The following is a 26,504-nucleotide window of genomic DNA, read 5'->3' on the forward strand; positions in this document are numbered from 1 at the left end:
AAAGGAGTGGTATTTGTTTGATATCTGAGATGGAGCACTCATCGTTATTGTAATAGACTTGTGATTAAGTCAGTTTTCAAAAATGTTGTACAAAACTAAAAGAAAAAAGAAAAGGAAAGAAAACAAACATGAAAAGAACGACTCCTTTTAAGTTTGGGACACCTGCTTTGCTTAGGTAAGTTACACAAACTGTAAAGTTAGAGAGAAGGTAACTTAATCAGGTAAAATGCTTTAGAAGTAAAGCTTAATTGCAGTGTTTTGTCCCAGTGTAAGCTCTGAAAGGAGGTCATGAATGAGATTTAAAATTACTTTTTCTGTTAAACTTGATGTTGATCTGGGTGTAATAGTGCTGGTTAGACAATCTAAAAAAAAGTTACTTAAGCCTTTTCCTAGTTGAAGATGGCAAAATATTTATTTTTAAGTTTTCTTGAAATAACTATGAGGGAAAAAAGATTTGCAGCATGTGAAAAAGTGTGATTCAGTGTTTATCAAGTTATGTTTTATTAATAGTAACAATTCTGTAAACAGATGCTTTAGTGATTACTTAAAATGAAACAAAATAGTCCTTGTATGGAGTAGGGGAAAAGGATTCAAGGTCATGAATACTGTAAATGAGAGGGACTTTTTCTTAAGAAAAATAATTAAGTGTGCCTGCAACACAAGTCACAGTAGTTGGATGTGCATGTGCTGCTTGCTTTCTGGAAGCATTAAGGTCTCTGCTAAAAGTCAGCTCTGGTGTCTGGACAGAAAAATACAGGGATGTTGTTATTCTCGAGTACCCCAAGGTCTTACAAACCTCATATTAATTGGAACTTCAGTGTCATTCAGCAGTAATATTGGAAATGTATTTTATGTGAGAATAAGCTGCCATATTTGATTGCCAGGCTATAGATTTCCTGAGCTCAGCACAAGGTTGGGGTGGTGTCCCGGGTTAATGATAAGACTCTCTCTCCTCCGAGAGCGAAGGGCCCCGACACCCCCTCCCCCACCCACAACAGAGCCTCTTAGATGGAAGTGAAGAAAAAACTATTTATTTAACAAAACCACGCAGAGTGCCCTGCAAGGCACAGGGGAAGGGGAAAAAAAACCAAGGTGAAAGGCAGTTATTCAACCTGATTAAAAAGTCCTTTTCTCAGACGCAGTCCCTCTCCTCCTCGCCCCCCACCCGGGGCCGGGTGGAGCTCCCTGAGAGCTCTGCTGTCCTCTGGCCCTCCTGGGTCTCCGGGTGGCAAAGCAGATCGAAGAGAAGGGGTCCAAACGAGGAAAAAGAAGAAGAATGGAAAAAACGGGAACAGAGCTCACTCCGACCCCCGTCCAGCACGCAGTCTCTGCCGGGCGACGAATCCTCCCCCGGAGCAAGGCTTGGAGAAAATGTTTTCAAAACAACCCGCGTTTCTCTCTGCGGCTGGGTGCAGTTAAAGAGACAGGACCACACATTTTTACACATTTTTTTTCTTTCTTGGGCATATAAGCCAACGATAGGGGATAAAGGATTATCATATCATCAATCCAAGACAGGTGGATGTTAGCATTCAGTGGATCACATGGGAGATGGTCACAGCGCTGGGGTTCCTTCCCTGAATAATGGAAATGCTGAAGATAGGAGAAGCTCAGTCTTATTCTCCATATAAGTTGTAGTCTATGTGTAGAATGTTGTGGGGGTGTTTTTTAAGGGGATTGCCTGTTTGATTAATGCTGTCACTATCAGAACGGGAGAATGTGAACTAAATTCCTATTAGAGAGCAATAACTCACATGGCTGCTCCTCGTGAGGGTCTGTGTTCCGAGGAGATGAGACCTCCATGATTCTGCGTTCTGATATATTACTTGGGAAGGGGGGCAGGTTGGTTTTGTGCTGTGTTGTTTTCATTTTGTTTTTTAAATACAAGAATGGTGGTTTGACCCCAAATCTAAGTGTGTGAATTTTAAGTTTTGGGTAACTTGTTGTTAAGCCTGACTGTTTTAAGACTGCTGTGAATCGTTCCACTGTATTTTCAGCTATATATCCAAATACACCTTTAATATGGTAATGCAGTTGAATATTTAAAAAATGGATAAACTGGATTATTCCAAATAGAGCACAGTATTAAAAAAAAAAAAAGTTCTCTGCTTCTAGTTTAATTTTTATGCTTTACATAAGGCAATCACTTTTGTTATACAAGTAAGTAAAACAGTGCCATGCTTGCAGCTCCTCAGTGAAGCTGAGGAGCATTAGATTGGTAAATAACTGATGGTATTATGAGACAAGGATATTGCTGTTATTCTCACAAAAAGGTAGAAATTGTTAATTTAGCAAATGCTAGTAGCACAAGCACCATATGACTAAATTCACCACAGAACATAATGAATTTTTTGTCAGATGCAACTTCAGAAGTGATGCCTTTTGTTTTCTACTGATATTATGATGTCTTCTATCAGTATTAACCAGTATGTCTCCTATTGGTATTAACCTTTATGCTGTCAGGTCAGTCTTGCTCACTTGTTCATTAGATCAGATTTTTGATTGAGAATTTTTATATATATTAAAAAAACTTGAGGAAGATGTTGTTATTATTCTAGAAGTAGTTGGGTTTTTCTTCAGGCTGTTGTTGCCATATCATGGAAATAAATTGAAAGCATGAATGCCACATTATTTAAAAATTAATTTATGACTCCTCAAAAGAGGCAGTGAAGAAAGGCTTTGACTGATGAAGGAATTAATTTTGTAAATAGCTGTTGGTAACATAAATTAGGAGGTTTGGTGTAACACAGCTTTGAATTGATTTGGTTATAGGCTATTTTGGGGTTCATTTCTTCTTTCCTAAAATATTTAGTGGATTGAAGCTGTAATGTTTACTATCAAGGAATTTTCCAACTTCAACAGACAGATGCTTTCTCTTCATGCCAGTTTGAGTTGCTGCTTTCCAACTCCATTCAGGTATCTACCATTAGCTTTCACTTGCTGTCTCTCATCTGCCTGTTCTAGGCTGTGTGGAGTAAGTGACACAAGTCTTACGCTTATAGCTTGTGCGCACTTTAGACTAGCTTACACAATGATACAATTGTTTTAATTCTTCCTTGTTAGTTCTTGCTTCTGAATATCAGTGAACCCTGTCATTTGTGCTCTTTAAATACAGCACTTGCCATGGTATGACTCACCTACTGTTGTAGGCAGGTGGTGAAATTATTTGTATTTTACTCTCTGAAAATTAGTGGCTTCAGGAAAGTTGTTGAGAGGCAGTTTTCTGACCTGCGGTTGTCTTGTTGTGGGAGGAATATGTGCAAATCGTGGTAGTCAGCTTAGCCATGGACAAATGAGCATATACTTTGTAGCGCTTTCTCTCAGACTTACACAGTCAGGTAACCTTGAAATGTATTGCTTCTCTATATAATAAGCTAAAAAATTATTTAGTTGTTGATTGCCTGCTAATTTAGGTTTGAATGAAATTTTGGGGAAGAATCTTTTAATCATGCCATACAACTCATTTAAATTTTATTGCTATGTTTTTATTTGCTAGAGAATCTGAAAATGAGACTGCTTAGATAATTTTAATCATATAAACAGAAAATGCAAGTGTGAAAAGATAATTGGATGAAATAATTTGCTCATTTTAAGATGATTTATTTTACCTGTCAGTGTCTCTTTTTAAATGCTCCAGCTGGTGGAAATATATCATTACATTTCATTCTCATTTTCAGTCTTCGAAATATAAACAGTACTTCTAAAGAAGAGCAAATCAAAACAACTATGATGAGACTTGTTCTTTGTATTGACTGCATTTTTTTGCTTAATTTGAAGGTCATTCTGTGAGACTGCTGGGTCAGAAAAAGGATAATGGAAAACGTTTGGGGGGAGCACGACTGGATTTGCCAAAGATTAGGAAGAATCCACTGATAGAAATAATTTCCATCAATACAGGGTAAGAATCTTTCAAACTTACAAAATATTGAGTATTGTGGAGGAATTCCATTTATCTATTTCTGCAGGTCTTGTGTACAGCTCCTAAGCTACACAGAAGGAGGCATGATGGCCACTTTTAAATAGTTTAAGATGTTAAAGTACAGTAATTTATGAAAATAAATCCTTGCTTATTTGGTTACTGGAAGAAAAGAGCATTTATGGGTTTTTTTTTTCCCCCACATACTTTTCATTTCTAAGATGGTAGTTCCACAATATTGTTAGTAACCCATTATGATTTTTGCTAAGATCTGTCTGATGTGATTGTCAGCCCAGATGTATTAATGGCTAAATTAAACATTGCTATTTCTGTATTGCCCCTCTAACCTGTTTGTAAAGAGTCATCATATATCTATTTCATTTTTTTCTTCATTTGAGCAAGCTACTCTCTCCTATCAATCAACTCTGGATGCTCATTTCCCCAGAAGACTACAAGCATTTTTTCTGTTCTATACTCCTACTTTGAGGAATTGTATTTTAATCTTCCTTCCCTTGATGCTTTCCTTTTATCAACACCAGTTGGTATCCTTCCATTTTGTCAGTTTACTAAAAAAAAAAAAAGAAGAAACAAAACAACAACAAAATTTCCACACAGGTCCTCTTGTGATTTTCCCATCTTCTCCAACTTATGTAGCAATTTCCCTGGTGGTAAAATTTAAAATGCATTGCTCTGGGCATCCCAGGTAGGTGTGAACTTACTGCCTAGAAGGACAAAAAAGTGGCGTATCTCATCTCATCTCACTTAGTTCTGAGTTTAGATTTGCACGTTCAGAAACGTTTCATAGAAGAGTTTTGGTACTATCTTGTTTCTTATTTAGTTGTCTTTTAGTAATGTGGCCTTCATAATTGCTATAAAACCTAGTGTGCTATATAGGTCAGAGAATACCAGTTCAAGGCTTAGTGTGGTTACTTTTTCTTCCTCTGACTTCTGGTAAACATATGGGTGACATTTTGTCATATTGCTGAATTATAATACCTTTTTAAACTGCATTTTTGTGAATGGATTGGCTTTGAAGTCTGAATATAAGCTCTTTCGCTGCATTTACTCCAAATGTTTGAAATTCTTTCCCTTTTTGTCTTTCCTGTCAACATCTTGTTTGTGCCCATTAAAATCACTTTCATGATTAAAACCATTCTTTCATACTTGACTTTCAGATGGTATAAATTTTCCTTTCCTGTTAATATTTATCACAATCTAAGGTTATATTATCTTTCTAGTTGTAAATGTTGTCCTTGTAAGCTAATTGAGCTATGGTCTTGTTCATGTCTTTTGATGTGTAGTAATGAATTTGAGATAGGAAAACCAGAAATGCTGTTATTTCTAATATCAGATTATTGTAAGTCTAATTATAGAGGTTAATACAAGGGTACTGTACCCTTGCCATTACATGGCTGATGAGGGTAGCAACCATTTGAATTTTTTTTTAAATATATTTTGAACAGATGTATTTTTATACTGGATTTTGAAAAAAACAGGTTTTCCCAAATAGATCAAACTGCAGACTGTTAACATCTCCTAAGAAGTTACCCTCAGAAACCCTTTCCTTTAGAATCTGATAGTTTAAAAACAATAATTAGTTGTTATTGCTGTTCTCAGGTCAGTAGAATTTGTATTTTCTACCATAAGACAATATAAAAAAATACTGGAAACCACAGTAACATATCTGTTTCATGGAGAAGAAAGTCAAATATGACTTGATAAGGCCAAAGCATTTTTAAAGCCTCAAACAAGCAAGTTAGTTGTATAAGACACCTAAATTAACTACTATCTCAGTCTGTGTTATCTGTCACCTGCTTTCTTCTCCTGAAATACATATTCTTGGGTTTTCCTGTCTTTCTCTTCCCCTTCCCCCTCTCCAACCTCTCCACCTGTGTATTGTAGGTGGCTCTTTAGGGTACTCTCCTGAGTCTGAAAAACAAAGTGTAGCTTTAGAAAGGCAGCAGTGCTCAGTTTCCAAAAATATAAAAATGTAAAGAATGAAGAACAAGACACAGAATGTGTTAGTCACTGTGATTTGACTATGTTAATTTTATCATCTTTGCCTTAGTAGTCTGGCTATGTCAATTTTTAGTACCAACACCGCATTGGAGCCGAGTTGTTCTCTCTGTGTAGAGACTGGAGAAAACGTTGAAGACTATTTTTTGGTACAGTGCTCTTTATTAAGAGGTGAGAATTCTCTTTACTGAGGTGAGTTTGGATCAGACTAGGTGCTCTTAAAATAGTAGAAAACACTTTGTTAAAAATAGTGATTTTCTCTTTTGAAATGGGTTTGTCTGATATTGTTAAATGATGGCGTTTGGGAGCAGCATGAGCAGGGCTGCTCCATGAGGGAGGCCAAGAAGGGACGTGAGGGTGCCACCAGCACAGGCAGTGCCATACCAGCAGGACACCTGGTGCCATGGGGCAGAGCAGTGTGGGCAAAGCTGGGGTCTGGCAGCTGAACCCATCGGCAGTCCCAGACACAGGAAATTCCATAATCACAGAATCTGCTGAGTTGAAAGGAACCCACAAGGATCAGCAAGTCCCACTTTTAGCTCTGCATAGGACATCTGTAAGAGTCATGCCATGAGCCTGGGTGATGAAATGGTCACCCACAGCCTGGGTCTATGCAGGGGCTTCTGTGTGGATCAAAAGGGTGTGAGGTGCAGAGAGGCCTGGGGAGAAGAGTACAGATAACACAGCTCTGAGGAGATCAGTGCAGGACTGGAGGCAGGCATGGTACTTGAGCTCAAGCCAGGTCTGGGAACAGAGCCCTGAGCTTCACCGGGGCTCCTGGTGTAGAGCAGGCTGTGGAGGCGGGAGGTGAGGCTGGGCAGGTCAGCAAGGGCCTGGGGGTGCCCATGGGGCTCTGACAGGTGATGCTGAATTACCATGTCCAGTCAGGGTTTTAATGAAATCTTGATCTCTTCTGTAATTCTGTGGGGGAGGAAAAGGCTTATTGGAGCACGTGTATCTCTCCTCCCAAAGCACTGGAGTCTTTGATGGCTCACACTAACCCCTTTCCTGTTGCAGTAGGATGAATTCCTTTATGTACATGGACATCTGCCAGCTGGAACTATTCTACTGAGGCTTCAGAAGGACCACTTAATTTTTGGAAGTGTCTAAAAATGCTGTTTATTAAGACATCTCTCATACCCACACAACTGTGTCTTTGTTTTTTAACTCAAGATGATGTCAGATTTCGTAATTTTGACTTGAAACCTCTTTTACTGATTCCGTCTTTTCTCAGAGATGGAGGGGAAAAAAAATTCCTGCCCTTCTGTTCTCGTACAGCTGTGAACTTGTTCTGTACTTGTCCATGCACAAATGCAGGCCTCCATACTCACATCTCTCTGTTTAGCCCAGATTGCTGCTGCACGTGGGTGTCCTCAGCTGTTTCATTAATCACATCTGTCCCATCAAGGGACAAACGTATTGTGTCTTCACTACGCTCTGCAGTCTGTAATAACAATAATAATTAAAAATAAACCAAAACATAACCCCACTAGGTATGAAATATCTATGAAGATTAGGTGCTGCTTTTGTCAGTTGTGAGCCAGCTCTTAGGTTTTACACAGCAGCGTATTTGTCCCTAAAAAGGTGTTTCTCTGCTCTTACAGGGACCTAGGTCTTGTTCAATGTTTGGTGCTTTTAAATTTTTTTTTAAGTAGTGGACAGTTTTTTCCTACTGTTAGATTGTCCTGAGGGTTGTTGTTTTGTCATTGAGAAATCCAACCTGTCTGTTTAATTTACCATGACAGTTGGTGGTTTCTGTCAACAGACAATGACTCTAGAGAAAAGCTCCTGTCCCAGGAGTGACATGTTTCAGAGTTTCCAAGTATGTTTTCAGAGACTATGGTGAGTTACCGGAATGGGGGCAGAAGAGATTTACCAGGCTTCTTTGACGTGCAAAGATACATTCATGACTCTTCATTTTTCCATGTGCCGGAGATATAAGAAGTCCTTACCATCCCAGTATCCCATACAAGCTGTAGATTGACCTCTCTAATTTTTGCCCAAGAAATACGTGACCTTTTGTTCCTGTACTGTTTGCTTTCTGTTATTGTTTAGAAAACACTTTTCAACATTTTTCATATAAATTATTCTACTTTTTTCCATAAAATAGGCAGTTAAAAAACAGTGACTGTGACAGTGCCCAGATACCATACTCATAATATTAGTAAGGTCTGCAGTGATATTAGTAGATCTGAACCTAGAAACAGTGATTTGTTCCTGTACTCCAAAATTATTTTCTGCTTTGAATTAAGGGCATTTAGTTAAATTTCTTTCACTTTTGGTTATGTCATAAGCATGCATTGTACAGGTCATCGTCTTACTGGAACAAGCCAGGTAATAGTAGTAGAAAAGCATATTAAATGCTGTTTAGAGAAAAGGCATACATTTTTAAACTAATCTCCTAATGTGATTATTCTGTTAGTTTGAAGTAAGAATGAGAAATGTTCTCAAATTCATTTTGCATTACAGCTTCATTTAGATCTAGGGAAAAATATTTTTCTCCTTGTGGTCTCATCTTCATTAGTGCCAGTTTCATAACCCATGTAGCCACCTAGACAGCTCCCTTTAATGGGATCAAGACTTGCTCTTCCACATATTTATTAATTCTGTATTGGCTTTGTAGCTTGGAGTATTACTCATCTATCTTTATTGTTGGTATGACTTGAACTCCCTTATTACCACTCACTTACATTCAAATATGACTGTATTTGTCCTTTTTCTGGATGCCCTGGGAAGCATGAGAGGAGTATAATGTCAGCTGAATATGAGCCCACAGTAGAATTGACTGTTGGGTGGGTTTGCACATAGGTTTGCTGAAGTGCTTTCTGTGTTCTTTTTGAAGTTTCTACCTCTCCCGTTCCTTCTGGAGTAGGCAAGTTACTGCACTGCTCATATGACTGGCTAGAGAAAAATGAAAATACACTGTACCGGGAATTCAAAACCAAGAGGAACATAGCAGTGTACATGCATGCATTATACTAGATTATTCTGGCAGTGCTGGAGCATCTTAAAGAAGATCCACATATCTCAGAAAGATTTTCAGATCTGCTTTTGTGTCTTAAATGCTAATTAAAGCATAACACTTCAAGTAGTCTTAGTACTCTCAGTGCTGAAGAACTGCAACCTTTCTCCTCATAGGACAGCCCTTGCTAGCAAAGTTTATGTTGAGAGTGAACATAGTAGTGCTTAGATGCTTGATGCATCCTGCTAGTTTTGTTAGGAGTGTTTTAACTCATGAAGTTCTCTCGTGGTGGTTGTTCAAAGTGTTTCTAAGCTGCCAAAGGATCCAAATCTAGAATAATAATAAAAAAAGAAAGTAGTTTTACAAACGGAACTTGGTTTGTTAATGAATCAAGTGACCAAAAATTCAGCATTAAAAAATAAGCTAAAGAGTTACTATTGCCAGTCCTGATTTTCCCAGGCAGGAATATATCCTTGGTCATGAATTGTGAAAGGTTAAAATTCTATTTTTCATAATTTTCTGTTGTAAGCAGATTTTTTTGTTTTGTAAACTGGAGAGTATGAGAATTGCATTTTAATTTTATATGAGGTCATGTAATAATTTTTCAATATATTTATTTTCAGCCTTTATTTAAGTTTGAATATATAAAGTACCCTGGAGTTGTATGTCCATGACAGTGTAGGTAATTTGGGCGTGGGTTTTTTTGTTTGTCTGGGGTGGTTTTTTTTGGGATTGGGGTTCTTGGGTTTTTTTTAATTGTGCCCAAAAAAGAGTTCATAAACTTAAATGAAATGCTTTCAGCTCTATATATTTTTTTAATGTGGTTATCTGAAATATTTGATTCACTTGACTTTTGTCACAAATAAACTTCACAGCATTAGCTGGTTTTCTCCTTCCTTACTTTTAGTGTTTATTAACTAGAACCTGTGAGGTGTTAGCTTGCAAAAAAGAGGTAAAATAACGCTGGTAGGAGGTCTGGAGAGTTTTTGGTGGTATGCATGGATTCATTTTGCTATAGGTAGTCTTCATTTAATCAGCACCTATTTCAGACTGCTTTTGGCATTAAAAGGAGATCATATTCTGTCTCTTTGCTGTAGCTGGGTGAGATGTCTGAAGAAAAAGAAGCATCAATAGGCTTCCCCAAACAGTATGTAAGGAGGGCAGTGCTTACATCATCTCAAAAATGAGCGGATTGCCAACAGAGAGATCAAAAAGAGAAGCACAGGTCTCCATTTGCCTGTTCTGATGGATAATTTTTGCTTCCGAATCATTTGATGCCAACACACTGACAGATGCATAGAGTCCAGTCAGAACAGTATTTATTCCTTAGCTAGCATAGAATACTCCACTGACACATACTGATGTTCTTGGCAACACTTTAGGTTCCTACTGCAGGTTTTTGTCTGTGAAATGTGCATCTAATGGTACCCAAACATGGTCTAGCCAGTCTGAAGAGTGATTTAAACTTAATATTTAGCAAAGTAGTACAAAGATCTTCTGGCATCCACTAGATTTTTTTCTAATTACAGTAAAAAAAATACTGTTTGTTAAATAAAAAGAGGCCTTGATTGTGATGGTTAAATCCCTGAGCTCTTGCAGTGACCTGTGTTCCCTGTCCAGATTTTTGGCTAGTTGAACTGTCTGAGCTCAATTTCTACCTCTTTGTGGCATTCAGGAAGCATCACCTACACCTGTGGCTCCACCTTTGAAAATGCTTTGTGTTTTCACATCACCTCTGATTTCTTTGTAGCAGAGATGAATTTTCTGGAGTCACCTTCTTGAAACCATAGCAAAAGATTTTTGATTTCTCAGATAAGGATGTTGTGGCTTAAGTGTGAGAGCATGTGAAGCCAGTGCCATTCTGTGCTGAAATTCGTGGGATATTTCAGTAATAAGCCCATCAGTTCAGCAGAATAGCTATTTTTTTGGCTTTCTGTGTTTACTCTTGTGAACTGAAATATATTCCTTAGTACAAAGTTATCTCTAGATAAAAAGAGAGAGATGGAAAATGAAAATCTTTCTGGTATGTGAAAAATTGGATCACCTACTGTTTGACAGTGATAGACTTGTTTTTTTGGCAACTGCTTGTTTATTTTTGTCTCTCCAGCTATGACACAATGTTTTTAAATTGCATTCTAAAATATTGCTGTCCCCATTTTGAATGAATAGTGAGTCTGAATTATAAATCTGCTCACATTTTGCAAAAATTTTATACTGAGTACTTACAAGGATGAATCCTATATCTTCAATTTACTTCATTTATTTTGTTTATTAATAACAGGCACATTTCCCATATTTTAATGTTTTACTTTTCAAGGTACTTATATAAGTGACACTGCAGTCAAAAGAAAGATTTTTATTTTTAGTCTACAAGGTGAAAACATTTTTTTTTTGATTTGCATTTGATATTTTGCTTGGAGAGGCAAAGTAGTACTTCTTCGGATTACAATAATACAGTTAGTATATAATTATATATTACATGACCACATACTGTATTTACTTCTACTTGAGTTCAAGGTAAATGCCTAGAGTGAAGTCCCCAGGAAATATGAAGCTATATAATTACTTTGACTCTACCTTAGCTTATAATATTTAAATGGGCACTTTTCATAACTATTTAGCTCAAACATTGATGACATATTGGAGCCTATCATGTCAGTTACCCTCAGAAAACAGGGAAGGTAGAATGTCTGGAAAGGTAGTATATGTGCTTTTAAAAGGAAACCTCTGCATCAGGCTCTTTTGTATTTTAGTCAGTATTTGCATGTCATATATTTAGATTTTAGCTATAATGTCCACCAAGCATTTCAAATATGCATGTAACAGATATCAGTCTGGGTTTTTTTGGAACAATTCACAAAACCATTTACATGGTGAAAATTATGGATGACATAGTTATGTGTATCTAGGTGTTTTAATTTTAATAATAAAATTTGAAAAGCTGGTAGTCCAAAACTTGCAGAAACTACATTACTGTAACTGAGGGAAAAGGAAAACCAGTTGTTTACAACAGAAAATCTTAATAATCTACTTTTTGCCCAAGGTCTCTTTCCACTGCAACTTACTGTAACTCACATTTAAGGTCATTATTTCTTAATTAGATATTTAAATAGCATATTGATGACACTCTCTGAAAGATTTCTCTCTTTTTTGGTTATTAGTAATTTCTTGCAATTACTACAGTTACATTTGTAAATGACTATGAAATTACATGTAATAGTCTGCTACAAAAAGTGCTACAAAATCTCTAGGTGCTTCCTGGTAACAATTTCACTGAAAACTTGGGGGAAAATTGTATTGTTTATTATAATGAGGTGATATATCAGTGTGGCTCACATTCTGATCTTACCAGCTGTTGTGCTTGTAGTCATTTCTGTTCTGTGTGTCTGTCTCGTTTCTGCATCCCTATTGCTGAGAATGTGCCTTCTCACTTGAGCTTCCTCATGCAGAAAAGTGTTGTGTTTTACTAGGTAGTTTCCTTGAGCAGCTTATGCAGAAAGGTCATTTAAGAAAGCAGGAAAGAAAGCAAGTGGATTGGGCCAGGAAGAGACCATTTCCTCCCTCCTGAGTAGCTTGATTCCTGTCTTCTGCAGCTCATTTTGTGGGTTGGATTTGTATCTCCTTCGGTGCCAAAACCTCCATCCACTGGTGCAACTTGCAGGGGTTAATTGCTCATGAAAATCAACAGCTGAGGGCAGGAGGAGGAGGTACCCCTTTGTCTGTACTGGTGGAGGTAATTGTGCTCGTCCTCATTCCACAGAAGTAGCAGCCTGGTCAGCTTTGTTGGACTATCTGGAGTTTAGTATGATAAATTCCCTTCTGCTGCTGGGAAGGTGGAAGCTGTTGGTATCTTCAATTTCTCCTCCTGTTGCCTGTGATATTTCTGCCATTTGTGCTGATCTGCGTTACACAAAATTGCTTTGATGAACAGTGAATGTGATGTAGATATTTTGCAGATCCCTCTAGAGTAAATGTCTGCTACCATACTAACGTGAAGGGAAGATGGTCTTGAATTCAAGATGATCCCTCACAAAAGGAAAGATATTTATAGAAAAAACGCTTATTGCATACCTGTATTAAATATATAATTAGGCTAGAAACCTTTCACTAAGTATTTGCCTGTAAGAAATAGTTTTTCTCTTATTTAAGGCTCTTGTTTTTCAGCTTTGTACATACCTTCATGATTTCTGCCACCATTACTCTCTTTACAATGCTACCTCTTTCTCAATTTTAGAGTCTTCAATGCTTCAACTCACTTATTTGAATTTCAGTTCTATCCCTGGGATTTCAAGTACAGAACTTTTGAAACCCCTTAGCTATAGGATCTGAATTTCTCTGATGTCATGGCGGTCTTTTTCAGTGATAAAGTAATCCTGAACTGGGCTTCTTTATTTTGCCTGTATGGATTACAGCATGGTTTTCTGCCAAGAGTAATTTTTAGACGGAAAAAAAAGTATTGAGTTCAAGGAGCCTTTAAAGGACTTTCTCACTAGTACATCAAATACCTGCAGTTGTTGAGTCATTTGTTGCATGACTCAAAAATCTGTATTCCTTTCTCAGATTGTACTTTTTTCATTGCTGTTGTTTAATGCTGTTAGAATGGCTCTAGGAGAAGCAAGTGTTTGATTAACAGCATACATCTTGTCCTCTTCCTAGAAATGTTCGGCCAATCCTTCATTAAGTTTTCTGACATATGACACCTAAGAATTATTCCTTTTAAATAGTTGTTTCTTTGGCTTTGTTCTGCTATTCAGAATGACATACACTTGAAATTTTATACTATATTCTAATACTGCCTTCTGTAATATAACACATATTGTTAATTTCCCTGTTGTTTGATGATGGATTTTGTGCCTGTTTCTTCGTTGGTGCTATTTGATGATGTCATAATAAACTAACATCTAAATCTGCATCAGCCATTTGGCTCTTCTCATAATTCAATTATATGCAGTTCTCATACAGTGAGCTTTTTCAGTGGAGTCAGAAGGTACATGTTGGTAAAATTCTTTGCCGTAGGCAAAAATCATTATGACACATTGTTTGTACACACTGAGCACTACGTGCCTTGAAATCTTGCTGTGCAGTGTTTTGTGTTCATGCTATTTTGTGAGCTCTCAATTTTTGAAAAATGCTGTTTAAGTACTTGTAATTTCTGCAGCTATTTTTTTCTGGGTCATGAAAACTTCCTCTCTCAAGTCTGCTGAATTGCTTCTGCATTGCGTTAGAAGAAAATAGTTTGTTTTGATTGTTTCCATTTTTGCACATTTACCTCCCTTAGCTTATTTACTTCCAGCCTCACAAATTTTAACTTTTTCTGCATATAGTGCCATCATGAGTTTAAAATTTGCATCAGACCTTCTCCTTATACATTGTGATACAATTCCTTTTGCTCTTGCACATCTCATCTTGAGAAAATTTGCTATTTCACAGTTCATTTACAAGACTTAGTAAGACTCATAAAAGTTGCCAGGAACCACTGTGCAATTCTCTAAACTCCAGTATGCCACACAACTTGCAAGTCAGTGAGAAAAACAGCAGTAATCACATGCTCCAACTGCGTCATCTCGTTAAAACTTTGGGCAGCTCCAGGCATATTTGTGCTCCTCCGTCACTAGGTGGCTTCCCACACTGCGCAGTTCTGTGACTGTGTTAGCCCAAGAGGAAGATCACCAGAGTTTAACACAATCCCCAGTTTTCAAGCTGAACTACATGGGGGAAAGGCTAAGAGTGGGGGGAACCAAGCTTGATTTCACTTTGTGGAACTATGATATGTAGTTTCCTGCACTTTCAGCTTATTCCTTTCAATGCTACATTGCTGATTATTTTGAAGGCTGATTCAGAAGATGAGACAGCTTTATCATCCCTTTAACATCCTGCAACCTGATTACAGGTTAGCACACAGTATCATAAAGTGACTTCCTGCCTGCCTCTTTGGCAGATGTGTAGTTGCAGAAGTGGTTTTGGATCACACAACGAGCTACATTTTGTAGTCTGAGAAGAGATCGTTTGGAAGTTGTTTGCAATTTCATATATCCGTAATTCTGACATCAGTGTTCTCTCTGAGGTTGGAGATAAATTCCTCCCTGTTGAGCAGAGCATTCATCTACGTCCCTTCTCTTAACACCCACATACGTATTTCCTAAGGGAAATCTGGACAAAATACTGAGAAACATTTTATTCATTTCTCAGATTACAGTAAAGACTGAGAAATAAGCTCCTATGTCATACTTACAATTGATACTGTGTTGCCTTTAGTCCCAGCTTTTCACATAAAAACCCCCAAACTAGAAAAACAAGACAAGCACTAAAGAATCCATTGTTTTTCAGAAATACTGTCTTGCTGACTGTTAGTATGAGAAATGCCTGGTGTTTTATATTCATAATTCTGGGTGGTTTAGTGGCCTATTTTAAAGTGTTATACAACCTAAGTGTTTAAAGCTAAGTGCCCATGCCTTTTACTGCTCATCAGCACAACTGGGTAGCTTTTAGTTGCCTAATAATAATAACAACAGCTTATTTTGCTGGCATTGGTATGACTTCTTAAATGTCACCAAAAATGAAAACATCTTGTCAAAGGGTCTGATTGAAGTGTCTCTTGTGCCCTTTCAGGTCAAGGTGGAATTTTTTTTGGAGAAGGGAAATGTGTTAAGAGAGGTGTAAAAATAAGAATCAGATTTGAGAAATGCCTTGTGCTTAAATTTGTTCTTAGACTTGACCTAGAGAGAATTTTAATAGAAAGAGTTTTCCATGAGCAAGATGTATGGGCTTAAAAAAAAATCTTTATTTTGCATTATCTGTCAAGTTCACAAAAGCATGTGTTTATGATAATCTCATTGAAATGTATGAATTTGTAAGATTTGAAAATAGGGAGGAATAGGCATTTAAACTGTGATCATCAATATGGAACATAAGAACAAAATCACTGAAGAAAAGGTACTTTAAAAAAAATTCAAGGAAATAATAAATGAAAAGCTGAATATTAAGATTGTGCTTGGAAGATAATAGGTGGCATAAAATCCAGTGTAACATGTTCCAAGATTATAAATATTATTTCAAATGTTTTGTATGGGATGGTATCTTTTTTATATGGCTTATTTATGTGGGGAAAAAACCCCAAAAAACTTGACACTTTTTAATTCTGATATTTATGCTAAAGTTCAAATAAGCTGTGAGTTTTTAACCTGTTAGCTTACAAGACCCTTGTTTTTACATTGTCTCTGTTAGTTCTTTATCTGTTAATGTTATTGAAGAGTCTCAAAATTTGTGTATTTTCTGTATTATTATTGACTGTCATTCTTGACAAAGATCAAATTCCTGATTGCAAAAACAAGTTACACTGAATTCAGCAACAGTTTTATTTGTGCTTCAGAGACTAAAAAAAATGTAAGATGCTTAGAGCAGATTTCTGTTCCTCCTCCCTTTGCTTTTACAACAAGCTGCATGCTAGAAGAGTTAGTGTTTATATCAAGAATAAATAAGTTCAAAAGAAGCACTTGAAGGTCCTCTATCCCCAGTTGTGCAATTTAGGCAATAAATGCTAAATTTTTGTGGACACACAACTTTTTGTCCAACAGGAAGTCTTAACAAAAACCTGTTGAAATACTTGCTTTAAATTTTCTTTTGACTAGTTTTTTCAGGGTTTTTTCCCACTGTACCAAGATGAATTGAATCTCATAAATCACATGTTTTTTAACTAACCATCCACCAGTACAAATGAGATTGAATTTCTGAGTTTCAGGTCCCTTCAGGATCATCTGTTTCTGGACAAGTTGCTGCTTTAGAAACTGAGGGTACTCAGCAGATCATGAAAAATGCTGAGGTGTTTCTGGACTCCTTTGCTGCAGAGCTCTGGGCAGCAGTACTGCACTAAACAGGGGGACTTGCAAAGTCAGGACTTGCAAAATCAAAGAATTACTAAAGGTAATCACTTTCTCTGTCAACTGGATACCAATACTGGGATGGTGTGGAAAACCATGTCTGTTGTGAGTTTTTACCTGGAGGATGTTTGGTTTGGTTTTTTTTCAAATAGAGAAATACAAATGCCGAAGTGAAGATTTGAGAAGTGCCTGGAGTTGGTTCCACCTCAACTATTAATAGTTGTGTTTGGGATTAACTGAACTGGATTAATACCCTGACTACAGAAGATCCTTCAGATGCTCCTTCTATCTCACAGAGTTCCCCCATTAGTTCTCTTGTTCAAGCTGTCATCCTTGTTTTCCTTAAGACTAGACTTAATTGAGAGGAAGAAAAAAAAGTGTTAAAATTAGATCTTAGACTATATTAATATTTAGACTATAACCAAAGGCAGTTGTGTAACTTTTTTCAGTGTGTGAGTTCTGCTGAGGAGTGTGGAGTGAGGCTTGTACAAGTGTTCTGTATTCCCTTCTGCTCTGATGTATGGCAAGATGTACAGAAGGCTTCAGTCAAGTGGTCACCAACTACTGTGTGTAGAAAATTAAGATCAGATGTTTCTCTCTATCCCTATGAAGTGTGTTGGTAGATAAAACTCCCCGAAGAAAACGTTTGCGTCTGTATGTCAGGTGTTCAATGGAGCTCCTGACTCGTGTTTGCATAAACCGCTTCTCAAACATGAAAGGTCTGTATGGAATGAGCCTAAATTTGACAGTTACAGTCACCAGTGTAGCATTAAGTCATGCATATCATCATATGAAGGAGACAGGTCTTTAGACCGCTGTTTAATCTGTTCTTTTTCCTTTGGCTTATTTACATCTTCAGGGACTCATCTTGTCCTGTATAGCAAAAATGTGAATCCAAACAAAATAGTCCTGGCATGATGAAAGTGGAACTTGGTGTGTGATTCTCGTTAATGTGCTTTCTTGCAGACACAACTGCAAGTCTGAAAGCTGGTGCTTTCCTGTTTGCATATCATTCCCAAGGAGTCAAGAAACCAGACTGCCTGTAGGTGGGATTGTGTCAGTGTTACTTAAAACAGGCTTTATCCTTACAAATGGAGTTTAGTTGTCTGGCTTTTTTGAGGCAGAGAGAAATTTCCTCTGATGTTGCCATATTTGGTTTTGACTTCAGGATAAAGAGTAGTTGGTCTTGGAGGGGTAGTGGTAAATGAAAATTCAGTTTTTAATTTTTATACCTGTTTTGGTCATGATTAATCACAATTATTTATTACTCTTTCCAGAATTACTGTTGGTTGGGCATTTTTAGGGAGATTCTCAGTCTCCACATCAGGAGTGGTTGGGGACGCTTAAGTCTTTACTCTGTGTCTTGAATAGACTAAATGAAAGTGGAGGAAGATGCCTAAAAAAATGTGTTTTTCTACTATGAATATGCTTAACTGCTTTCCTCTTGAAACTCAGTATCACTGACACCATCATATATGTTTAAGTAAAACACAAAACCAACTGCGAGCTTAGGCCTAAAATGTGAAACTCTGTTCCATACATCTCCTTACCTTCAGTTTAAAATGGATGAATCCCACTTTTAAGGCTTGTTTTCACAAAAAGAACTTGCATGTTAAACATGAGCCTGCAAAGGTAGCTGACAGCCTTCCAAACTGCACTCAGCAGAGGACACACCAGTGGGTGGAAGGAGGTAATCCTTCTGCTCTGCCCAGCTCTGGTGGGACACACCAGGAGTGCTGGGTCAAGGTGCTGTCTGATACAAGAGAGATGAGACGCTGGAGCAGGCCCAGCAAAAGGGCTGGGGAGGTGAGGTTTTCAGTGTGTCTGTGTGCCGAATGAGGGCAGGACCAGGCTGTTCTTAGCAGTCTCCAGGGACAGAACAAGAGGTAGTGGGCACAAATTGAAATACAAGAAAAACTTCTTTTACAATGGAGATGACTGAATGCTGGCAGAGCTTGCCCAGAGGTTGTGGAGTGTCCATAATCAAAGCCATCTGGACCTGTTCTAGTTCCTCCTGCTTTGAGCCGTGAGGGTTTGTGCTAGATAGTCTCCAGAGGTCCCTTCCCACCTCTGCCACTCTGTGAGTCTGTGATAGTTTACATAAATATAAAAAGTACAGAAAAACTCACTAGGATTTTGATACAAACACTATGGATTTAGTGGATTTGCTTAATGCTGGTGGAGACCCTTTCTCTAGAGGTATAAATGTTGTGGTTTCACACTTTAGAAAGTAATACCCTGAAGTAAGGGCTCCTTGTCCCATGCAGAATGCATCCTCATTTCCTGACTTAAAAGAATTTTCTGTGCAATCCTGTAAGCCTGGTCAGCCTCAGGAAAGATGAACTCTTGAATTTCCAAATTCCTTGCCTGCTAGGCAGAGTGAAATATTCCCACTGGAAATATACACCCCAAGCTTCTGTCTCTGTAACTTAACATGTTGAATTTCATCAGCTTGATTTACAAGAAGAGCTCAATGCTTTTTAAAGAAAAGAATTTTTTTCTGAATTTGTCCTTCAAAACATATGTTTTTTATTTTTCTGTATAGAATTTTGGTTTTAGGATTTATTTTCCACACACTGGAGGAGATGTAAGGTTTTAGTTTGTTTTTTTTTTTTTAGGAGTTCTGTTGATGTCTGTGTAGCCTTTGTAAAAAGGAGCTATTAAAGCAAAGGTCAAGTACAAAATTGTCACTCATCACATGCTTATCTGGCTTATTTTTAAACTAATACACAAGTGTCTAAGTATCACATGGTCTTTCTTGCATTGCAGACTGGTGCCAGTCCTGGTGTCTTTTTTGTTTTTAAGAGATAGATGTCTAGTGGTTTTTGTTTTCAGTGAGTATATTTGTGAGTCATGTATGTCACATAATGTTGCTTTGCTTCTGAAGTTTAATAGTTTTGCAGAAGGTAGATGGAGTTTCCACGTTGTGACTTAGGCTGAAAACTGCAGCTGGGGAATGTTTACTGAAGGGTTTGTTTAGTCATTGACATTCCTCTGTTCTAACAGTTTGGTTTAGATCATTTGTTAAAGAGCTTAAAGAAGAACTCTCTTTATTACTGTAGACTTTTTTCCCCCTGCAAGTTAGGGCTTTTAACTGACTTTTTAAAATTTATTTCTCATGTCCACACCTACCTGTCAGTTACTTTTTAAAGTGGCAAGTGTGGGTAAAATGTGATTTATAACTAGTCAAATACATATTGGAATCTTTGTCTTTTGTTTTAGGTACATTACAATTCTTCAGTAAAATAAAATGTAATAAATTTTGAGATACTGTTTTTAATTTACAACTTAGGAATAAAGGACAGTTTTATGCTGATAGAGAGATAGAGATATTATTAGAGGTTAGAGAGAAAATATTATTAGAGGTTAAACTATTTATGTAAGTATCAACACCTTTAGGAAAGCTCAGCTTGTGTGTTCACCAAGCATACCATAAGCATGTAAATAAACTTTGATTCTTACTAAAGGGTTAGAAGTGATTTCTTCTCTAGGGTTGACCATTTTGCTTGAACAGAAGGAATAAGATAATGCTGTGCTTGTTGGCTTGTGTCTGGAGTTTGTAGGTTTGCAAGGGCATCTTGCTGTATCTGCAGCTGGTCTCAGAAGTGTTTCCTGGACATGTTAAATCCTAATCCAGCAATTTTTTGTGGAAACAGGCAATGTACTCCAAGTTTAGAGGTATGTGTATGTGCAAGCACCAGTGTAATATAGATATGCTTGTTTGTTATATGTTCCTTTCTCCTGTAAATGTTTCGCTCACACACTCAGTGTGCAATTCCTGCATCTGTGCTGAGAGTCATGCTGCTGCAGACACTTTACAACCAGCTAATATGTAACACAGGCATTCTTTGTGGTTCAGACAGCTGTTGAACTTATTGCAGACTGTAATGGGAATTTTCATCATTAAACTTAAACTAGGCCCTCTTCTTGTATTGCTGGTTCATTCCAGCAGCTTATGTACTTTTCAACAGTTGTTTCCCTGAGTGGAAGTGAGGAGGCACAGTTTGTAGTTTTAAAGTAAAATATAGGAGTGAAGCTATACCTCTTAATAAAACAAAAGTCAGTTAAACAGAACAGAAAGTTACAATCACAGAAGGGTTTGGGTTGGAAGGAACCTTAAGGATCATCTCGTTCCAAGCCCCATGCCATCCTCAGGGACATCTTCCACTGGAACAGGTTGCTCAAAGGCCCATCCAACCAGGGTACGGGGCATCCACAGCTTCTCTGGACAACCTGTTCCAGTCCACCACCTCCCTCACAGTGCAGAATTTCTTCTTCGTATCTGATCTAAAACCTACTTTCTTTCAGTTTTATTTATGTATATTCTTTTAAATGGCACTTACTGCTAGTTAGGTCTCAAAGGTAATATTGGTCTACCTATATCCACTTAGAAATCTGGTGTCTGCTCTCCTCCTACTCTTCTTTCTTTAGGAATTTAGGATTTATAATATGTCTTATGTCTATGTGGAGTATTTTATGAATGTTGTTGAATATTGTATGCTGAATTATTTTCTTATGCAAACAATATGTGGAGAAAAGTTCCCTTTTGAAGTGAAATTATAAGAGCAATACCATAAATACGCAGTAAATACAGTGGTTTTTTTAGTCTAGAGAAGCTGAATGGCTTTATTTTCCAAAGGGATGAATGCTCCTCTGTGAAGCAAAGCATAGAGACCTATCTCCATCAAGTCTAGTGAGACTAGAAAGTTGGATTCTTTAGTTTGCATAAACTGTCTTAGATGTGGGCACACACAACAGGTTATTGTCAATATCTGCTCATTGGGGGACTATCCTTTGTTGTTTATACAACACGTTCAGGTCCTTCCCCCCCACCGAGCATCCATTTCTTTTACATGTGATAAAGGTGTGTTTGCAGAAGAGAGTTTAGGATTTTAACATTAATTCAAGTTGAGTGAATCCAGAAGTTTAAATATGGCTATATGTAACTCATAACAAAACTGATACACTTAGCCTTTTGTCTTGTTTTTTGATAAGACTTGTTTACATTTTGGGTTGATTTGAACATTTCAAAGGAATGTGGAGAAGCACAAACACACTGCTCCATTCAGGGAACTAAATTATGGGCGCATGTTTGTTCACACTCATACATGTAGACGTACACATAAACCTGGAACAGAGAAATCCTTGGTCTCTAGAAAGGAGTAGTGTTCTTGTTAGGTTCCAGGGTCTCAAAGAGATGAGATTAGCTGTGGTGCAGCTATCTCTAGTGCTTGACCACTGTAATTGTAAAATACTTTCTTTGGTCTAATTGTATTTTCCTGTTTTACAATTTATGTCCATTGATTCTAATCCTGAGATCTTGAACCTCCAAGCACAGCCTGTCTGTGCCTTCACTGTATGCTCCCTTCATCTTTTTGTAGACAACAATAAGAGCTCCTCATCCCAAGGAACAAGCCAGTTTTCTTCACAAGGTTCCTGTTTGCCCATTTCTCCAGGCTGTTTATGTCCCTCTGAATAGCAAACCTGCTTTCCAGAATGTGAAGTGTTCCCCCCACCTCCAGCTGTGGATTTGCTGCAGATATATTACATCCCTTCACCTATGTTGCTAATAAAGTTGGGAAACTAGAGTGTCCCCTGCATCAGTCAGTCTCTGAAATATAGCAATACTAACCAGCCTCCAGCTGGACTTTGCACTGCTCACCACATCCCAGCAGTCCAGCCAGTTTTTAACCCACCTTGTTGAACACTTATTCAGTCTATATCACAGCAGTTTGACTTTACAGGTTCTAGAGGAGCCTTGTAAGTTACAAATAGTAGTAAAAAAAAATGTAGACATGACATCCCCAGTCTTCCTCATCCTACAGGGTCAGTCAACTCTTTGTACAAGGAAAGGTCAGTTCATGTCTCTTATGTCTCTTTCTTCAGACAACTCAGCCTCTTGAGGAAAATGTCAATTTAACCCATGTCTATAAAAGCATGTAAACATCTTGCAGTATGATGTCATCGACCATATTTGTGAAAGCATTTCTGCACTGAAGTAATTGATTTGTGTTCCTTGGTACATCAGCTTGTTGGGTCTGTTTAACAGCCCATAGGCACATCATGCAAAGCCTCCATCATCCAAAAGGTTAGGTCTTTTGAAGAACTTTATTGAAGCTGAAAAAACAGTTCAAGTCAGCCATTGCAAAGATAATGTTGAAGCCAGATGGAGATGTGGAAATACGAAAAAAGCTTCCATTTGAGTATTGACTAAGGCCTGTAAACAACTGAATTGCTGTGCTACTTTGTGTTTTGTCTGTCCATTCCTTTTTATTGTTCAGTCTTGCTTTGGATGACTAGAGCTGCCTCTTGTGTATTTTCCAGCCTGTAATGTCTAGAAGGCTGTTTAGATCCTGAATCCCCCAGAGGTTCTGTGGCCTGTTTTTAATGCTCTGATTTATGCATTAAGAGCTTTAGTTATGGTCTTTCTGATTTGCTTTCAAATGATTGACCATAACTATCTGAGTTCCAATAGAGGTGACAAGGCAAAAAAAAAAAAAAAAATTCATCATCTTAAGACTAAAGCTAGTTGTCCATCTTAGTGCTTTACCAAAAAAAATTACAAAGCTAGCAAATTACGGTTTCTGTCAGAGCTGGCAGCAGTTGAACTGGAAAAGTTTCAGGCTCACCACAGACTTGAGTAGTTAAAGAGGAAATCAAAGCATAGAAACACTGGCCAACTAGCTTGGAAGAATGTCAGACCATTCCAGTCACTGGGACATGAGGACACTGCAGGAGAATTACAAGCATAGAGGTCACCAAATGCTAGACAAGAGGAAAAAGTTAAGAAAATGGCAGGAAAAAAAATCAAGTAGAATAAAAGATCTGAGGAATCATTAGAATGGGAGAATTTTAGAGAAGTAAAGCAGATGGAAAAGTTGATGATCATCAGTAATGAAAAACTACAATTTCTTGTTTTTCTGCACTGTCACTAATTTTAAATTCAGCAAAACATAGTTGAATACATCCAAATAATGTCATTACAAAATAATGAAAACAAAATAATTAATAACTGTTTGTTTTCCTATTTATTCAAAAGCGAGTACCTTAACTTGCATTTTGTTTAAGAGGTACATGGGCAGTAAGGAAGTTATGTCCGTGGTTTGACTGACTCAGTTCCATAGCTGTTCAAAAAGGGGATTAATTTGTTTCTGAAAATCCCTGTGGAGACTCCTAATGGCAAACATAAGGGCCCTGGTGTAAATTGCTATTTTTAAAAGAAGTCAGTCATTGGATTCTTATAACTGTTTAAATCAGGCCATTTAATTGCTTGGAAAATCTTGGATTTAGGATTAGGCTTTCGTGTGGAAATGTGTGGTCTTCTTTCATTTTACATTGGCAAAGTAATACATTGGGAGGAGTATGTACTTGAAACATGTATGTGTGTACTGCTGCACAGACACCTTTATTTTCCAGCAAGAATAACACCTTTATTGCAAGATAGAAGTGACATTTAGGAGCGACAGTAACAACAATGGTATTAATTGCAGATAATGCTTAGATCCTTGTCCACATTGGACTTTCTACCATTTCAACTGCTACCACAACCAGCAGGATATTTGGGGGTAGAAAGCTTTGTGTGGATGCAATCATTGGGAAGGGATTCTTTCTAGATTATAAGTGGTGAGTTTGTTTTTATTATGCACTTATTTCCATTATTTTACCCACACAATTCAGATCCACTTTCCCGCAGATATTTGACAAATGCTTTTTTGGAAATTGGTCTGATGGCAGTCTCAGATAAAGTCTAAATTAAGCCTGGTAGTTTTAGTGTTGCTGAAATGTAACTTTTTTTCTCCTCCCCAGGATGTTTTGACCAGTACAAAACCAATACCTTTTATCCCAAGAATCTGTGTGGTACCTGCTGTATGTTACAGAATTAACTGCAGCCTAATGTTTCCTGTGAGATTTCACCACTCTAAAAGGGTCTGTCCCAAAAGCCATTCGGGAAGTAAAAACAATAGCTCTTATCACAGGCAGTGGTCTACTTTTCAACCATGTTTTCTGTGGGGGTGATTCAGGAGCTGCTAATGTTGTGAAGATGCATGGTAAATTAATTGGATTGCTTACAGGACACTTGACTCCCTTTATCCTTTGTCCAGTCATAGAGATCTGCTGGGATGCTTCATTCCTGAAACAGAACTTTAAATGTGCTCATTACACACACCCACACCCCTAAAAAAATTAGTCTGTAGTATTTAATAAAAACCTTTGGAAGACAGGTTTTTAAAGGCTTTTGGAATTGTCCATTAGTAACCCTGTTACGTTTTGCTGCACATTCTGTGTAAGTTTTGGTAAGTCATCTGCCCCTCAGTAGAGTATTTTAAATAAAATTATACTATTTGTTGCTTTAAATACTAAGGCAGTTGTCAAGTCACAGCCCTCTGAAACTTTATAAATTAAAACAAGTCTCCAAGAGTCCTGTCCTCAGAGGTTGTTTTCCAACTACTGGTGTTCATTATAAGGGATCTGAGATTAATAGTTCCTTGTGCATGCTGATAAGGTGATGTGGGGCTGTTCTACCACTGTGTCTCTGTGATTAGCTGTGAGCAGATTTCTAAGAAAGTATCCTTTCTATCAGAGATTTTTCTGCCATCGCTCTTCATTTCCACCCCCTTCATTACTACTATTTGACTGAGACCAGGAGTCATCATCTTCTAAATATTGTTGCTGTTTATGAAGTGCTGAAAGAATTGATGACTTGTAGTTGCAATGCCATGGCGTTTTCTGCTCCATGCAACCACAGAACCTCATTTATCTACCTGTGCTATTTTAGCTGAGTCACTTTCTTGATATTAATGACTGTCTTGATCTGCCCCCAAAGCTGAGGTCTGCAGAGCCAAGCAATTGTTCGGAAATACTTCTAAAATAAGGTATGTCTCTGTGAATCATAGAGCTTTAGCTTGAATTGTAGAGAAGAAAAAACATTGCAGGTTCCAGGAAGCATCAAGCATTGCACTGTTTTGGGTCAGGATGGGGAGCACAGATGTATGCACCTTTGCAATGGAATGTTTTATCTTCTAATATCAATTTAGAGTGCCCTAATGTATTAATTCAGTTGCAAAACTGTGTGGCCAGAACAATTAATCAAGAAGTTCTTTAGACAAACACTGAAAAGTGCCATTGATGTACTTGATGTTAAATCATTGGCCTTGAAGTGAGCAAGGTGAATGTAGATGATATAACTACACAGTTGTGACCTTTGAATCACCTGCACTTGACTGTAGGAATTCAGTTTCAGAAAATGCAAATATTTGGAGTACAAAATTAAATCATATTATGTTTTATCAAACCAATGGAGCTGCCTTCTCTCTAAATTCCTTTTGATTAGTAACTAGTGAAACATTACCAAATAAAACACTGGCTTCAAAGGCCATTAGAAGAACAAAACTGTAATGCACTTTCTTGCCACTTTGCTGAGTGTGGCATGAGTAGCAGAAATAAAAAATAGCATCTCATTGTTGCATCCTACTTTGAGAAAAATGTGTGCAGTCCCCTGTGTTATATATTATTGCTCAAAGGGTCATACTGTTTTCTGCTAAAACTCTTTCGAGAGACTTTTTAGACTGGCATTGCACTTTCAGGGAAGAATTTTTATTAGAGTGTATCTCTAAAATACTTGGCTATAAAGGTAAGTGCAGACAAGTCCTGTTCTTATCATATTGAAAGCGTTGTAACCTCGAGTGCATGTATGTACCTGTGGCTGGTGTCCAAGCTCAGTCTGAAGAAGCTG

General features: G+C 37.6%; 1 protein-coding gene across 3 annotated transcripts in view; it reads left to right on the forward strand.

Annotated features, from left to right (window-relative positions):
- The window catches only part of CDKAL1 (CDKAL1 threonylcarbamoyladenosine tRNA methylthiotransferase), a 395,226-nt gene that overhangs the window by 141,083 nt on the left and 227,639 nt on the right, over positions 1 to 26,504 (forward strand). For all 3 annotated transcript variants that reach the window (XM_085051690.1, XM_085051691.1, XM_085051692.1), the window contains exon 8: positions 3,778 to 3,898. In XM_085051690.1, the coding sequence (XP_084907816.1) occupies positions 3,778 to 3,898 (121 nt within the window). The remainder of the gene's footprint in view (positions 1 to 3,777; positions 3,899 to 26,504) is intronic.

The sequence above is a fragment of the Lichenostomus cassidix genome, chromosome 2 (genome assembly GCF_008360975.1).
Source record: "Lichenostomus cassidix isolate B80296 chromosome 2, HeHo_3.0, whole genome shotgun sequence".
NCBI classification, from domain to species: Eukaryota; Metazoa; Chordata; class Aves; order Passeriformes; family Meliphagidae; genus Lichenostomus; species Lichenostomus cassidix.